The sequence below is a fragment of the Dermacentor albipictus genome, chromosome 3, assembly GCF_038994185.2.
Source record: "Dermacentor albipictus isolate Rhodes 1998 colony chromosome 3, USDA_Dalb.pri_finalv2, whole genome shotgun sequence".
Lineage (NCBI taxonomy): Eukaryota > Metazoa > Arthropoda > Arachnida > Ixodida > Ixodidae > Dermacentor > Dermacentor albipictus.
In genome coordinates this window covers 83,658,808-83,675,373 of record NC_091823.1, presented here as the reverse complement: position 1 = coordinate 83,675,373, position 16,566 = coordinate 83,658,808, and the positions used below count along the sequence as shown (strand labels likewise).

Here is a 16,566-nt window from a genome sequence, read left to right as displayed (position 1 = left end):
CGACCGTGCTTGTGTATATATAGATCCGGAATAAAAATAAAATCATTCTGTTGTCGCCAATCGCATACGACTGTCCATGTGTCTGCATCTTTCTGGTGTTGTCTGTGTACCAAAGATGAGGTTTTTAAAATCCCTATCAGTATCTGCATAACGCTTGTGCGTCTGTTCAGTTCCCTGACGAGCATTGTTGATTGCCTGTTCTTCGGCTTCAGATAATTTGCTCTTAGCTTCCTCCTAATCGAGGTGTTCTTCCCTGTACATACCCTTCCAATGCTTGCTTATACGGAGTGCGCTTGATCAGCCTCCTCATTAGTCCCTCTCGTGTGACCGAGCAGATGGCCAGACGCAGGGGTCTCAGACACCGCGCCAGATTCATTTGTCTGTGCCTTGTTATGGAACAACACTTGTTGCCCTCGGTACTGTTTGGGTAGCCCAGCAAGCAAAAGACGACGAGGTCACTGTGCTGCAGCAGGTCAGAGCTACCCTGCACGCGAGCAGGTGAACGCTATTCTTCTATCGGGCACCTCATCATCCGCTCCGTTTCCGAGCAGCAGAAATATAAGTAGTCAGACATTACGTAATGATCACCGCTGACAAAATGAAGCTAATATGTGTGTTTGGGGAAGGATAAGAGCAAGAAGGTGCGCGGGAGCGTCGCACTTGACGGGTCGGCTTGCGTGAGAGAGTAGAAAAGAAAGAAAGAAGTAACGAGATAAAGAAAAGAAAACAGTAGCATGTGACCGTCGCAGTGTTTGGTCTGACGGGTTGATTGATTTCCGCGTATTAGCGGAGTCGGTAACAGATGGCGCGGCTAGCATGAAAATTGCCCCGAGGTTCTCGACCTATGGCTCGTTGATTGGATTTTCGCTCGTCTCGCGGGCACACCAGACGACAGCTGACGGACATTCAGGACGGGACACCGAGACGGCCACTCAATCGTTGAAAGACGCAGCACCAACGATGAACACTGAGAGAAAGGCGAACATATTCGAAACAGGCGCGCCGCTTTTCGGTTTACATCCACTAGGTAGTTTTTTTTTCTTCTTCTTTCCTCTGGTTGGTTGTCCAAAGACTTTGTGTCTTCGGAGAGATCGCCAATATTCTGTCTGTTGAGTCGAGTCTGGCTTTGAATAACACTCATCACTGTGTAATGAATTAAGGTATCTTGCGATTAAAATTGGCGGCTTTTGACCCCTACGGTATCAGTTATTCTGCTAAAATTAATATGAGAGAGAGTTATATGGCGTAAAGGTAACCAAGTTCTTTTTTTTCTCTCTCGTTTATTTCTCTCTCTCTCTCTCTCTCTCTCTCTGCACGAATGCGCACCACATTAGCTACATTAAAGAGAGGGTATTCATCATCCCGTGTGTCTTGGAATACAACACAGGGGCTTAAATGTAAGCGCGTGCTGCTCAAAGATGACGTACGTCTTACCGCCATTGGCAAATGTCTGTTGACGCGGTATAAATAATTGCTCCCTATCTGGTAACTTTCGTCGCGAACTGTTATCGTTAGCTACTCAGCGCAGCCTCGAGCAAGGCTGTTCTTTCAGGTCCCGTGCAAATGGGATGGGAGGTAAACTCGAATAATGTCATGCCCTGGGAGACAAATCTATTATAACGCCTCACATGGAGGGCGCAGCAGACGGTCCTGTTTCGAAGGTTGCCGAAGGAGTCCTTTAGAGCACCTCACACAGCCGTAAAGACCTCGCGCGCTGTAAGGGCTTGCCCCGACGCCCCAAGTTCCTTCACCCGAAAAGCCCGCCACTCTGGTGCTCTACAGAAACTGTTCCAGCATACCGTATACTGAGTATGGCATCGCCATTGGAGACGCGTCTACACCGTCCCTATTCTCTAGAGCCTCCTATAGCTTACTTCATCTCAAATTTAAGAAAAAAAAAACGGATATTTAGAGAGTTTGGCGACGACACTTAGCTGCATCATCTAAAATAAATAAACTAATGCCATAGCTTTTTCAGATTTCGGCCATCACCTTGTCCTTTCCTATTTTGTCCACTTCTCACTGGTAGCTGATGCCGTTTCTGAGTAAACAGACAAACATTTGCCGTAAGTGGTTGATATAATGGCGCTTCGTGTGTCATCAATACAGACAGCAGGTGGCGCGCAGTTCGGCGCGTTGCCTTGTCGTTGACCAGAGCGTATAGTACTCTGTTCGTTTGGTGCGAAGCTGGAAATCATCAGCAACCATAGTGCCGGACGAAATTCACTGTCATAAGCATAAGCTTAAGCACTAATGAACAAGTGGTTTAGATAACTTCATTTGTACTCGTCTCCATTGGCGGTGTTAAACTCGGTATTCAGGCATGCAGTGCTGCACCAACGCGTTCGGCGCAACGTACGTCGTCGCCTGCGGCCGGGCAGGATGTCGCCGTTGATGAAGTCGTGGTCCTGCCCGCTTCCAGCGACGTTGCCTACGACGCAGTCCTGTCCGGGCAGAAGGCCTGGTCCGCACTCGCTTCGTTTGCTGCGCAAGTGAACTGGGTTGACATCATGCGCCCTCACGTCGTGCTTCGCGCCTTCTCAGCACGAAGTGAGTGAGTGAAGTAACTTTATTTGCTCAGCACGAAGTGCTTTCAAAATTCTTCGCTGTGTCGGCTCGAAATGATACAGATGCTAGCGTCTACAACTGACTGATTCAGTGGCGGGTCTTTCTATATGGAGGAAAAAAATATAAAAAGGAAAGCAACGTGAATAGCAAATCGCGTAGCGTTGGGTATAGCATCACGATTTTTCAGTGCTCGCTGCCCTTCTCGCGAGGCTCACTTTGCAAACTACGTGCTCATCGCCACGCTCTTTTGTCGCTTTCAAGCGTTCGTCGACTCGGCGCTTACGCCCGATGGACGTTGTAATCTCTTTCAGCTTCCACTACTAGAAGGACCAATGTGCGATTATGTATTCTCTAATTGGCTATATTGGTGGCAGTTGACGCTAAAAGGTGTATTGCGACTGGTCACCATAGCTCATTGCGATCCTTGTTGGCGTCCTGTGAAACTATTATTTTAGTATACAAGATCACTTTTTTGTGACATCTGGAGGATGTTATTGCATGATACGCTGGCTGAGTCCGCTTGCAAAAGCACATTGTTAATAGGCACGTATAACGTTGAGCAATGTTGAATAAAGAGGCGAATACAGATGGGGAGGCCGGTGCCAGCTTTTGCGTTGCTACCGGCCATCCGCTTCACTCATGTACGCTATACTTGACAGCATGCTTCTTGTATATATTGGTCACGCGTCGGTTTCGTAACGTCTTTTCTGTCTTTGCTGCAGACATTCTCACCGTTCAGCGCATATGAATGAAGGACAATGACGCGGTACTGAATGCATCTTATGTTAGATGGGCAGTTTAGATTACACACAATTTCAATTTACATTGAACGGTCTTGCTAGTTGTAAAGGAAGAGGTAAGAGTTGCTTTCCACAACAGTTAATTTAGCTCTACCTTGACGAGAAAACCTACAGCTTCCGCACATCGGACGCCTTCCCTATCCGCGTATATGCACCTGGAAAATAGATATGAAAATGAAGGAGATGACGTAGTATGTTCAACTCAAGGGTTCTCATAGATGGAAATTAAAGCAGCAGCCAAATACTTTTTCGGTTTTGTGTGAGCGTCTTGTTCGTGTTCGCGTTCCGCAGAATTGCTTAGTTAAGGCGTGATTAACTTGCCCGGCTTTCTCACTGTCCCATGGTGACTGTGCCGTGTAATGTGTGCCTTTGCTTCAAAAAGTATATTTTCTGAAAGTGCCAGAAAAGAAAAGACAATCTGCAATAGCACATCACATTAGATTTTTTCCTTGCAGTTCTCGTTTGTGTCGGTTTCCTCATTCGGTAGAGCATGGTGCGAAATCTGGGTGAGAACAAACCCTATGATCTCTCCCACAAAGCTGTACATAACATGAACACGTGTTAGCTCTAACCAAATGAACACCGGAAACTTCCACCAAAGAGATACGTGGAATAACTACCAGCGCTTCTGCCGATTTCCAGAATGAGCTTAAGGCGCTGCTTTGGTGAACGGTGTGATAACAACGTTCCATAGTCTTTCGACTTACCAATCTGGCAAATCTACTTACAGGAGCTCGATATTTGTCTCCGCGGTTACCCGCTATTCGTGCTGCTGATCGTGGCGAAAAAATAAAAAACACGAGGAAACCTTAAAAATTTTCGTCTCGTCTCTGTTCGTCGCGCTTGACGCAAGCTTTTACGCTCGATGTGCCGCCTCCGCCCGAAGAATCTTCGATGGACGCGGATGCCATATGGCTGTGTCACTGCGTGGTCTGGCGTCGGAGTCCATCAAAAATGAGCGTCACGTTTCTTTCAATGTGGCCTCCTTCGTCATGTATCATACTTTTTTCTTCCCCCTTTGTTTCTCGTAAAGGACAGGCACCAGACGAGGAGCTCGTGGGCAGTCTGATTTTCTCCTCATTTAAAATTCAGACGAGCGCCGTGAAGTGAACGGCGAATCGAGCGCAATAGTAACACGAGGTACTAGAATAGACTTCATTCTTGCTTAAATGTGTGGAATGAGAACAGCAGTGAACGAGAGAGGCTAACATAGAAAAAGAAAGAGAGACGTTCACGTGGAACGGGTAAGCAACATGCCGTAGTGATTCGTTAGTTTCTCAACAGCGGGATGAGAAGTGAAGGCGCGGGTGTACGTGGGCAGGAGTCGCGCGAAACTCGGACAAAGGGCGACTGTTGCTTGGAGAGGACGATGGCAAGGCAAAGAAGGAAGCTCAGAAGAAAGAATCAAAGCGGTGATATCAAAGCGTGACGTCCGTAACAAGCGCGCGAAATATCATTAGCGTAAGGCAGTCGATGCAGGCATCTTGCGAGGCCGGCGCTGTGATGCTGCTTCCATCGATAAGGAATCGCTGCGTCGCCACTGAAATGCGCAGAAACGCAGCTGTTAGGCTTCTTATAACGCCCGCAAAGGGCGTTAAAACTACGCCACCACGGCGGGTGTGGTGGTGGCCGTGGTGGGTTTGGCGTTGCGCCGCTAAGCCCGAAAGTGCGGGATTAAATCCCGGCCGCTGCGGCCGTATTTCGATAGGGGCAAAATGTAAAAAAAAAAGCTTGTGTATCGCGCAGGTTGGGTGCAGGTTAAAGAACCTCAGGTGGTCGAATTTAACTCGGCGTCCCCAACTACGGCGTGCATCACAATGAGATCGTGGTTTTGGCAAGTAAAAGCCTAGAATTTAAAGAAAATAGACACCTTTCTTGACCTTTCGAATGTTTTGTGCATGCGCAGGAAAGAAATAAGACGACGATTTTTAGAAAATGAAACAAGCATGAGTGAAATACGGGTTTCTTCAAGTACAGCTTTTATGACGCATGGGCAAGAATGGCACTTTTTTTTATTATGTTCACTTTTAAGGAGAAGCAAATTATTCTAGCATGCGAAAAAAAATCCATTTTATGCATGGTTACGAGCATAGGTGAGAATTTCGCTTTCTTGTGCCTCTATAGGTGCTTCGAAATATAGAGCAATCAGTGCTTTATAGCTCTTGCCACTTCGTCTTCATTGTGCAGTGCGGGCCATATTAACACGCTGCTCCTGCCGCAGAGCATTAAAGTTTTATAATAAAATGACACAGAAGCGTGGGCCCTTACAAACCTTTTGAGATAAGGAACTGAACGCTTATCGCAACGCTTATCGCAAATCAGTTCTGTAGAAACTAGCCAGGTGGAGGAAATTTTATGATGAGGAAATATTGTCATCTGCATGAAAGTAGCAAGAAGCTGTAAAAGGAAGCCGATGCACTCAACAGCAGCTCTGTATTATTTTTCTTTTTTTTATTTCCGGGACTTGCAGAAGGCATATGCACCGAAAAATTAAGAAAAGACATATAATGAATGCGCGCAGCCCTGCTTGGTGCGGTAGCTTTGCGCTACTCTCGGCTGAAGGACCATATTTCTCTCGCAACGTTTGTCGCGGGCTTATCTTTAATCCTGTCTCTATGGACATTCAGAAAGTGTTAAGAGTTAAAGGTTACCAAAGAAAAAAAAATAGTTTGAAGTATGTTAGTAAGTTCGTCTTCTACAGTATCAAAAACGCCACTATTTCCTTGAGAGAAGGCTTGACAAGCCAGGAAAAGGCGCCAACGCGAAAGACAAGTGGTGAAGTCGCCTTGAAGTTCTCTCACAAGCTGACCGCTACGTCACAGATTTCGACGCCGTCTGCTCAGGCCTAGTTACATTTTTATCGGTAAAAATGGACTACATTGTATCCTAAGAGCGCCAAAGACTGAACTTAGCAAGTTTCAATACCTCTTACTGGGGTGCGATGGTCCAAATACGAGGGAAGTACTTTGAAATCCATGACGTTACACTGACGTACTGGCGCAAAAATTTCGCGGGGAAGTGTAAAAGAAAAAGAAAAAAATGAAACTTGATACCTTGATATCTATTTTCTCTTTTAATAATATACATATTGAGGGAAATTTAAAAAAATAAGGTTTGAAAACATACTTCATCAATCTAAATTGATATAATGTTTCTCTTTAGCATCCATTTTGTATATATGTCTCGCGTTAATATATGGTTTTTCTTTTTCATCTGCAGCAGTACCTGAAATAGTACAAAAACTGGAGATCATATAAGGCTTACATGGAGCCTGCTCAGCCCCAAGTGGACTCTACACAGGCCCCACCTGAGGCCTGCTGGAATAATTGGTGCGTTTGTTCGCCTGTTTCTTTTTTCACCAATTGTACTCACTGAAGGGTAGTGAGCTGGCGATGGAGGTCGTCGACGATATCCCGAATGATCTCCAGGCCCCTGCGACGGTTCACAATCTGCCGGATGCTGCGCAGTCAAAAGAAAGGGTGCGAATGTGAGATCAGAAACACTGGGCTGATCACTGAACCATATCGTGAACCGCACTCTGGTTTGCTCAGGCAACGCAAACGTGCTGAAACAAGCGGTGTCAACTGCACGAAACGCTTTACTTGCTTCATTAGTTACCTATTTGCAATACTGACAGGGCGGGAAAAAATACATAAAATGCTTCTCATGGCATGAAAGAACGGTCAATCCTTGCTTTCAAAATGAATGTGCACTCAACTTTCTTCTTTTTCTTTTGCAGTTGTTAGCGATGTGATCTGATACACGTGTCGGTGCTTCGAATTAAATTTATTTGGTATCATATTCAATGACAACAACTCCTCTGCACACATTTGAGGGCGACAACGACCAGCTCAATCCTATTGAATCAACCTAAACATACGAATTGGGAATATGGTTCGGCGAAGCTTGGAAAAATAGAAATCACTGAACTTTTACAAGATGCAGGACTTTTTTTTAACCTGCTTCAGTTATTTTGAGTTAAGAGAATAGAACAATTTTTCAGCTAATTTATACGTCCAAGAGCAGGCCTGTTACGTTTTCGCAATCTACCAACGAGCTACTTACTGCATCGTTTCGTCCTTGCAGGGCTCCGAGACCAGTGCGAACCTTACTTTCCAGCGGTTCTTTTTCTCCTATAAATACTGTGCCTGTAAAGCTTGCTTTGTTACATTAATAATCTTTGTGCGGAAAGGCCGAACTAAAAGTGGGTCCAGAACTTGGGCGAGACGTATCATAGCGAGCAAATGTGTCTTCACAGAGACGCGCTATTCGAAAACTCTACAAAGCTAGCAGCGTAAAATAAACACCAAGTAGGTGGCAAAAAAAAAAGAAGTGCGGAGAACAAGAGGGCGACTTGGAAATTAGCATACTACCAGGTTCGAGCACAAGGGAGCGATGGCGCGTGTACGAGCGATCACAAAACTCGTACAAGCGTGAATCACATGCTCTGGCGCACGGGAAGCGAATAGCACGAGGTAACACAGACGCAATTTATTCTCTGCGCGTCTGGTGCACGCCCACCGAGAGCAAGCGCACAGACGTAATGAGAAGGGTGCGCGGGTGTATCCCTCCGACGTACTGTAGGCGCGGACGTTGCCCCTGGCGGCGCGAATGCTTTTTTCTCCAACAGGCCGTGAAGTACCCTCTAGGCTCCATTTATATATATATATATATATATATATATATATATATATATATATATATATATATATATATATGTTTGTTATTTTTTTATGTCTGAAATTTTTTTTTGCCTCTGGTCAATGAAAACGCGTTGGATGGCATACGGCCGGGACCTTAGCAACACATGACACTCCTGTGGTGCACGGAAAAGCCGACCCGATTCGAATAAATTCGAACCAATGCAAGATAACCTAACCTGACCGATACAACCATATCCCGTACCTTACCCTGCCCAGTTTAACCAAGCCCTGTCCAGTTTAACCAAACCCAGCCCAGTTCAGTCTAACCGAAGCCAACGCGACGAAACTTGACTGAATTTCAAGCGATCCCAATCTCACTCGGCCCAATTAGGCTCAGCCATATATAATTTATTTCCATGCACTCGAACGCTATTAAATACAATTCGGCCTAATTTGTTCGAATTCGTTCCGTATTTTAGTAGTAGGTCCGCTTGCAGTGCTTTTGCAGCCTTCCTTTTTTTGCCGACTGTTTGTGAACGTGACCCGCTCTCCAGTTGAAGGGGAAAAAAATGAATTTCACAATCACCGACGCAAAACGGCGAAACCCGACGACGAAGAATTGCGAAAAATTGAAGGAGAGGAAAAAAGGCGGGCTAAGCGCGCTTTGAAACCCTTTGACATTGGGACAGGCTGCACATACGAAGCCGCAGGCCCGGCGTGTTTGCCACAAATTCGTGCAGCGACCGGTCAGATGCAACTCGCCCTCACGGTGGTTCAGCCCGATAATGAAGTCAAGCGCTGATTGCAAGCACACACACACACACAAAAAGCGAGCTTTCAGCTAGTGCTCAGATTGACGCTCGTTATCATTCAATGAACGAGGATCACGTCGCCTAGTTTGCGGCCCACGCCACGCAGTTCAGCCGCAATTGCAGCCGCCGCAGTGCAAATTAGTCGCCGGTAATTACGTTACCCCGAGGCACCGCAGCGCGCTGCACAACAGCAAGCTGTTGTGATTAGGCGAACTATATAGTAAAGGCCGTTCCCATGAGCTATTTCATTAGCAGCGACCGGGAGCGTCGTTTCTCTTGGTGACTTCGGAATGGGGTCAGCGGAGGCAATAATTCACTGTAATGCTTTGGTCGACAAATTTTGCTTTCGCAGTACGACAATCTCTACCTTTACCGTGGTAGGAAAGAGAAATTTAAATATAACAGCCAAATTTGCCCTTAGACCAACGTCTACGCTGGCGCGACGGAAAAATGTTCGATGTTTTATGAGACAGCCGTTTTTTTTAGCGTCGTAAGACACTTCACTTAAGAGGACGTCATGGTAGAATCAATGTTTTGCAAAAGGTAGAAGCGTACTCTATTGCTTTGATTCCAAACAAACCCAAGCGTCCGTATGTTTTCTTTAACCGGACTTTTAGAAAAAAAAACGCATACAAACACTATATTTATATTAAATTCTGAAAACAAAGCACTTCGCACCTTGCATAGGACTACCAGCCACCCATATAGTTCGTGCTTTAATATCCTTCCTGTGACTTCTTTTTTTATTCCCAAGAAACTTCTTTTTTTATTCTCAAGAAACTCAAGAAAAAAAAAAGGACGACGAAGTCACTGTGCTCAGTTGCTGGTTTTCTTCTGGTGCTGCAGTTTTTCTCTGTTTACATTTTTTTTGTGCACCAGTAACAGGCAACGACGTTTGTGCTGCACCCTGAAGTCTTCTACTCTGCTGGGAGATCCTCCCTGCGGAGCTTGCCATGGAAGATATGGTCTTGGACGCGTCTGGCGGTCAGCATAGACCGCCCGCGGCTCGGAAGCGGCTCAGTTCGGCAGTAGGGTCCGACGCTACTGATTCCGAGCTTTCTGACTCAAGATCGGAAGATTCGGATGCTTTCATACCTGTCAAGCACCGCCGCCCACGACGGACGTCTCCGGCGTCGTCCTCAAGTGAAGGGACTATCATATACAGCACCATCAAGACTACGACAGTAGCTTTCATTCCCATCGACGCGATGGTAAGCGTGAATGCTATCTCTCGACAAAACCGTAATGATTTCTTCTTCAAACTGGCCCCTGGACTAATCCAAGAGGTTCGCGTGAACCCCTGGAAAAATGTCATTGCCGTTGACACGACTGATGATAAGATGGTGCAAACTCTACTTGGTTTGTCTGAAATCTGTGGAGTCCACACACGTCCCTACATACCACAGGGTGCAAATATAGTGGCTGGTGTCGTATCTGATGTGGACTTGGATCTCAAAGACGACGTTTTTAAGACCATGATCGTTTGCACGCCACCATGCAAAATAATTAGCGTTCGAAGGCTGGGCACGTCAAAGTGCATGAAGATACTTTTCGCCTCTGGAAAGCTGCCTAGTCATATAAAGGCTGGACTTGTGCGCTATCCTGTTCGACCTTTCGTACCACGGCCTTTGCAATGCCATAAATGTTTCAAGATTGGTCATGTTCAGGGTTTTTGCACCAGAGATCTGGTCTGTGCCAAATGCGGTGGAAATCACCATGTAGATTCCTGTGAAAGTCAGGCATATCGGTGCCCTAACTGTAATGGTGAACATTTGGCAACGGATAAAGGATGTCCCTCATTGAAGAATGAAGTAAAGGCACTAAAAAAGAAAGCCATAAAGAAGGCAGCAGGAGATGAGAGCTCCCGTCGCCGTAGTGCTGCCCCAGCGACTGGAAAAGCAGCGCGTTCAAAGAGTGACAAAGAAACAACGCATCAGAAAGCAGGGGGGCGGACCTTCTGCCTCTCAGACACATCGTGGCCAGCGCTTCCATCGAAACCGCCGGAACAAGTATCTACAAAGACTTCAACCACAGTGGAAAGCACTGCAAACACAGTACCTAAACCGGTATCAACCAACGACGATGTGCAACTTGTCAATCTTCTAAAGATGCTTGTCAACGTCATAAGATCTCTGATAGCCGGTCGCCAGACTCCAGCAGCGTCAGCAGCAGAGCAACTTTTAGAGGCACTCGTTCCTGTCCTCGATGGCCTTCGCTAGACGTTTTACCGGAAACAATTCTAACAGTTGTCAGCAGCCTCGCCCCTTTGTGCTGCAATGGAATGTCAGGTCGATGCGACCGCGGCACGCTGATTTAGTCCTTCGACTATTCGCTATGAAGACTCCACCAGACATTGTAGCGCTTCAGGAAACTAACGTCAGGAAAGACGAATATCGATTGCCAGGCTTCGTGGGTGTCCACAGTAACACTCGATGCGCGGAACCAGCTTGTGGCTCTTTCCAGTGTATGGAGGCGGCGCATACGCGCAATGCTTCAAAAGCATCAGTGTACGTTCGTGCTGACTTGGACTTCGCGGTTATTGACACAGACGGCATCTGTGACGATGAGTTTGAGTGTGCCGCTGTTACTGTGAGCCTCAGAGGTGTGTGTACGACGGTGGCAAGCATATACCACAGGCCTACACGTTCTTCCGATACGTCGCTACTTGAGTGCTTAGTGTCTCGGTGTGGTGCCTCGTTTGTGTTATGCGGGGACTTTAATGCCCACCATCCACGATGGTGTAGCCGTCCCCAAGACAATCGTGGGGCAGAGATTAACGAGTTCATTATCAAGAATGATCTCCAAATACTGAATGACGGTTCACCTACATTTATTGGTAGAGGAAAGGAGCATTCCACTATAGACCTTGCGATAACAACGAGAGATGTGTGCTTAGCCTGGTCATGTGAACCCGACCCGTGGGGCTCAGATCACCTACCCATTCGGTTAACACCAACACATACTGCGGGTCGCCAGGATGTCGTTTATACAGTTACTAACTGGGACAAGTTCCGACAGCTGATCTCAGAGGCACCATCTCAAGACAGCCTATTTAAACATATGAGTGAGTGCTTACAAAAAGCTACAGTACAACGAAGACGGAATATCGGCAAACCAAATCCCGATCTCAAGCTTTTGCGGCTCCGCGCATGTCGACGGCGCGCTTATAGACGGGCGCAGCGCTATAAACGACGCACCGACTGGACTATATACAATCGCCTTGATGCAGCCATACGGCGGCATACAAAACAACTTCGTCGCAAGAGCTGGGAAGCTTTGTGTAGTTCGTTGCATACTGGAAGTGGTTTTGGAAATGTATGGCGCATACTGAAGGCTCTCCGCACTCCTGAAATCTGCAAGAATCCTACGGCTACATTGAGCATAGCGACTGGCCAGTCACCAAAAGTAATAGCAGAGGCATTTGCAGACCTTTACGTCTCTCATGCATCCAGTGACACCACAATTAGCGACCTTCCTTGTTTGACAAGTCACAGCACCGTAATCGCTTCCTACGGTCCAGCTTGCCAGATGGACGAGGCAGATTTCACTCTTGAGGAGCTGCGACACGCGCTGAGCCTCTCCAAACGCCGCACTGCTCCAGGCGCAGATGGTGTGACGTATCAAGCATTGCGGAACGTTGATAAGAGTTTCCATGACCGTATATTGGACGAGTATAACGAAGTATGGAGAACCGGTGTAATCCCTGCTGAGTGGAAATCGTCCGTGGTAATACCAATTTTAAAGCCCGGGCGTCCGGCAAGGCACCTGAAGTCCTACCGACCAATATCCCTAACTTCAAACATCATCAAGTTAATGGAGCGAATGGTCTTGTTTCGCTTAGATGTCAGGCTAGAGGAGCTGAACTTTTTCCCTGATGTCATGAGTGGCTTTCGTCGCCGCCGTTCGGCTCTGGACAGCATATCAGACCTCGTCTCAGCACTCGAATTTGCTAAAGAAAACAAGCATTCCGCCTACATGCTCTTCCTGGACATACAGCAAGCTTTCGATTCAGTTCCGCACAAGGCGATTATTTTCGCTCTTGCAACCGCGGGAATTTCGGGTCGTCTGCTCCAGTTTGTGCGTAATTTTCTGTCGGAGCGCCGGATGAAAGTGCGTGTCGGAGGAGTAACTAGTGAATACCGAAATGTGACGTGTGGTGTTCCACAGGGCAGCGTATTATCACCGCTTTTGTTTAACGCGGCACTCGCCGCGCTTCCAAGTCGTTTGCCTCGAGACACTGACTTCCCTGTGAGCATAGCTGTCTACGCAGATGACATTGCTCTGTGGATAAGCGGCCCTTCGCACCTTGGTCCGCGACTTCGCGCAACCTTGCAAAGAGCTCTCAACGCTACTTCGGAGTACTTGGGTGAAGTTGGCCTGCTCATATCACCTGCTAAGTCGGCTGCAATAGCATATCACCCTAAACAACGCGCTCGTCGAACAATGAGCCGACTGTATCTTGACGAAACGCCTATAAACTGGGTGCGACAGCACCGTTATTTGGGTTTAATTGTGGATGATCGCATCTCTTGGCGTCCTGCCGTTAAATCTGTACGACGCAAATCGCACTCCCTTCTTAAGTATGTGGCCGCCTTAACTGCTCGAGGTGCTGGTTGCGACCAAACAACGGCTCTTCAGGTGTACCAGTCATCTGTACTTTCAGGCATGCTGTACGCATTACCAATTTTGAACATACCACCTAGTTTGGTGGCCCAACTGGAGCGAGATCATCGCGTTGCCCTTCGACTAATGCTTGGATTACCTCGTGAGGCGCAATCTATTGCATTACTTACTGAAGCGCATCAGTTACCCCTGAGGCTACAAGCAGATCAGAGAGCTCTGTATCACATTGAGCGTCTGCACCGCGCATCGAATGGTCAATCGCTCCTTGATCGTCTGATTCACCGCCCATTATCTCGCATGGGAAAAATGGCGGCATTATTTATGGATATCACTACCATTTCTGAACATACTGCTTCAGATAAGTCTCCGCCTCCAAAAGGTATCACGAAACACGTATTCCCCATTTTCCTCACAATCCCTGACATGCACAAAAAGTCTGATATGGCTGTTTCGGCAATATTTCAATTGGCTCAGTCTCACTTGTTCGAAAAGTTTCCAGATTATCTTCAAGTTTTCACGGATGCATCTGTACACAACGACGGTCAAGGCGCCTCTGCAGCTTTTTACTGCCCTTCAACAGAAGTACGACGTATCTTTCAAATACTTCATCCAACTTCGTCAACAACTGCGGAACTAGCAGCGATTAATGTTGCACTGAAATACGTGCAAGAGGAGTTAATTACATCGAAGGTTGTCATCTTTACGGACTCCCGTGCTGCCCTTAGCAGGTTACAACGCAGTGAGCTGGATTGTCCACTTGTGCGCTGCATTAATGACTCTGCGAGCAAAATTACATCACGAGGGGTATGTCTCGTTGCTCAATGGATACCTTCACACGTAGGAATCGCCGGCAATGAAGAGGCTGATCGGCTCGCTTCAAGTTGCGTTCATAACAACTGTGACTGCCCAGAAATTACGTGCAAGCTTGATGACGCTCGTCTGTTGATTCGTCGCCACCTACTCAAGCAGCATCCAGATCAGCGCGTCGCAAATGGAACGTTCCCGCCCCGTGTTCGTGGTCGAGGCTTGCCTCGTCGCGCTAGAGCACAACTGCTCAAGCTGAGGGTTGGTTGCGTGAACGTGCACGAACGTTTATACAGACAAGGGCGTGCGGAAAGTCCATTGTGTACGTCTTGTGGCTGTTACGAGACACTTCAGCACCTTATACTTGAGTGTCCCGCTTTCAGTGCGCAGCGCATGTCACTAGTGAGAAACTATCATCTCCTTGGCCTGCGGTGTGCGACACTCGAGGAATGTTTATACCCCAGTGGCTGTGCATCTAAACGTGATCAGGCCCATCGCGCCCTACTAACCTTTATAGACCTAACTAACTTAGGTTCACGTTTGTAGCATGAACATTCGACATTCAGTTGTAGCGTGACCTTTAGTGACCGGCCCTACTGTGTGTGATCAGTACTGTACCCTAACGCTTCTTCCTTCGAAGATGGGAGGTGGCGGGTTCAAACACCTTGTAGTGTATATTGTGAACCGGTGATTACGTGCAGGTGATTACGTGAAACGGTGATTACGTGCAGCTTCACTTGGCGTCTCATCGTGGAGAACACAATCAGCCGCATAGCGAACTAGCCATGGACGTGGTTGATAATTGTGGAGGCTGTTCGACGCGGCGTCACTTTAATTCCGGCTGCAGAGTTCTACTTTAGTCTTTAGATTTGTCCTGTTGCAGTGTTCTACTTTGGTCTTTAGATTTGTCCTGTTGCTCTCCTTTCCTTTTTCCTTTTTCCTCCCCTCCTTCCTATCTTCCGTTTCTGTGTTGCTGTCGCCTCCTTTCAGAAGAGTAGGCAGGCGTTGTGCCCCTTCCGGTGGCAGTTGCCAGCCTGCTCCTCGCTATCCCTTTCCTGTTACCTGTGTATATGTGTATATGTGTGCAAAACAAATAATAATAATAAGAAACGTTATATTTTATTCATGGTTGTTTGTATTTTTTAATTTTTGGAAAAAGTGGTCGGAATTGATAATACGTGTGCTAAATGTGTGCAACAATAACCCAGTGACAGTCGATGCTTTTTAGTTCAATTTAATCTGTGCTTGTAATACCATTAAAAAAATGAAACCATGCAGCCATCCCCAAGTCCTTACTCGTACAATAGGTAGTGCAGGTAATGGCCATACTGAAACAATTCCTTTTGCACACTCATAATTGCACTTTCCTCTGTATTGCTTCAACAAGAACGATGCATATCAATTTCATGTCTTTTACACTCGAGTGGTACAAAATAAATAAAACACACATATGCGCGCGTGCAAATATAGGAATGAATACGCAGAGCCATATAAGTAGTTGGGTGAATGAATATACACGTACACCTTGATCGAACTGTTGAATCTGTGCGTGACGACAAACGCCGCGTCATCATTTGCGCGTTGAAGGTGACCCTGCGATTTTTGATCACCGACCTCCAACTTGAACGTCCAAAAAGCATCACTGGAGAAATATTTCTCATGGAGAAATACTCACTGAAAACACGTTTTATTGTTTGATAGTAAGCAGTTTCGTGACATGTCCCTCATTATTCTTTCATGTCAGTATCGGCGCACTCGGTTGCGAAGGAACGCTGTAAAGCAAGACTTCGTCCTTATCTTGAATAAAAACGTGTAGTGTTGACAGAAGGAGGTACTTTGATTGTAGACTATAGAAAAGTGAGGAAAAGGTTAGCAGAGAGACTCGCGCGTCAGTGGAGCTTATGAATGTTGTTTTTACATCTACGCTGCGCCGTAACTTTTTGCTAACTGAAGGTCAGTCGTAGCAGTATCTTGAAATACTTTTCGATAGCAAACCTCAACCTGAAATTGGACATTCCGAAACAACGACGCAGACAACAGGACTCTGGGGAGGCGATTGCGCGGAATATCAGTCGGTGTACGTGTACTAAATGTGTGCAACAATAACCCAGTGACAGTCGAGTTCTTAACTGGAAGGACCATTCAGCGGTGCTCAGTCGGAGATTAATGATTTTGCATTCACAACTCATAAGAAGAGCTTGGGTGTCTTCGGATTTTTTCGGATTCGAGGAACAAAAATATAGTTGATATTCAGTGCCAGTGATTGTCGCCTTCTCCATAGTCCTGTTGTCTGCGCTGTTGTTTCGGAACGTCGAT

At 46.7% G+C, this 16,566-nt stretch overlaps 2 protein-coding genes across 7 annotated transcripts in view; one reads left to right on the top strand and one right to left on the bottom strand.

The window, feature by feature from the left end:
• Positions 1-16,566, top strand: part of LOC135898901 (diuretic hormone class 2-like) — a 362,476-nt gene that overhangs the window by 11,917 nt on the left and 333,993 nt on the right. Inside the window, exon 2 of one of the 2 annotated variants that reach the window (XM_070535699.1) lies at positions 6,591-6,697. In XM_070535699.1, the coding sequence (XP_070391800.1) occupies positions 6,633-6,697 (65 nt within the window). In that variant the 5' untranslated portion in view covers positions 6,591-6,632. Of the gene's footprint in view, positions 1-6,587; positions 6,698-16,566 lie in introns of both variants that reach the window. The other variant, XM_070535698.1, reaches the window with a different exon arrangement.
• Positions 1-16,566, bottom strand: part of LOC135898900 (uncharacterized) — a 233,951-nt gene that overhangs the window by 8,433 nt on the left and 208,952 nt on the right. For 4 of the 5 annotated variants that reach the window (XM_070535702.1, XM_070535701.1, XM_070535703.1 and 1 more), the window contains one exon: positions 6,741-6,827. In XM_070535702.1, coding sequence (XP_070391803.1) covers positions 6,741-6,827 — 87 coding nt within the window. Of the gene's footprint in view, positions 1-2,359; positions 2,485-6,740; positions 6,828-16,566 lie in introns of all 5 variants that reach the window. The other variant, XM_065428117.2, reaches the window with a different exon arrangement.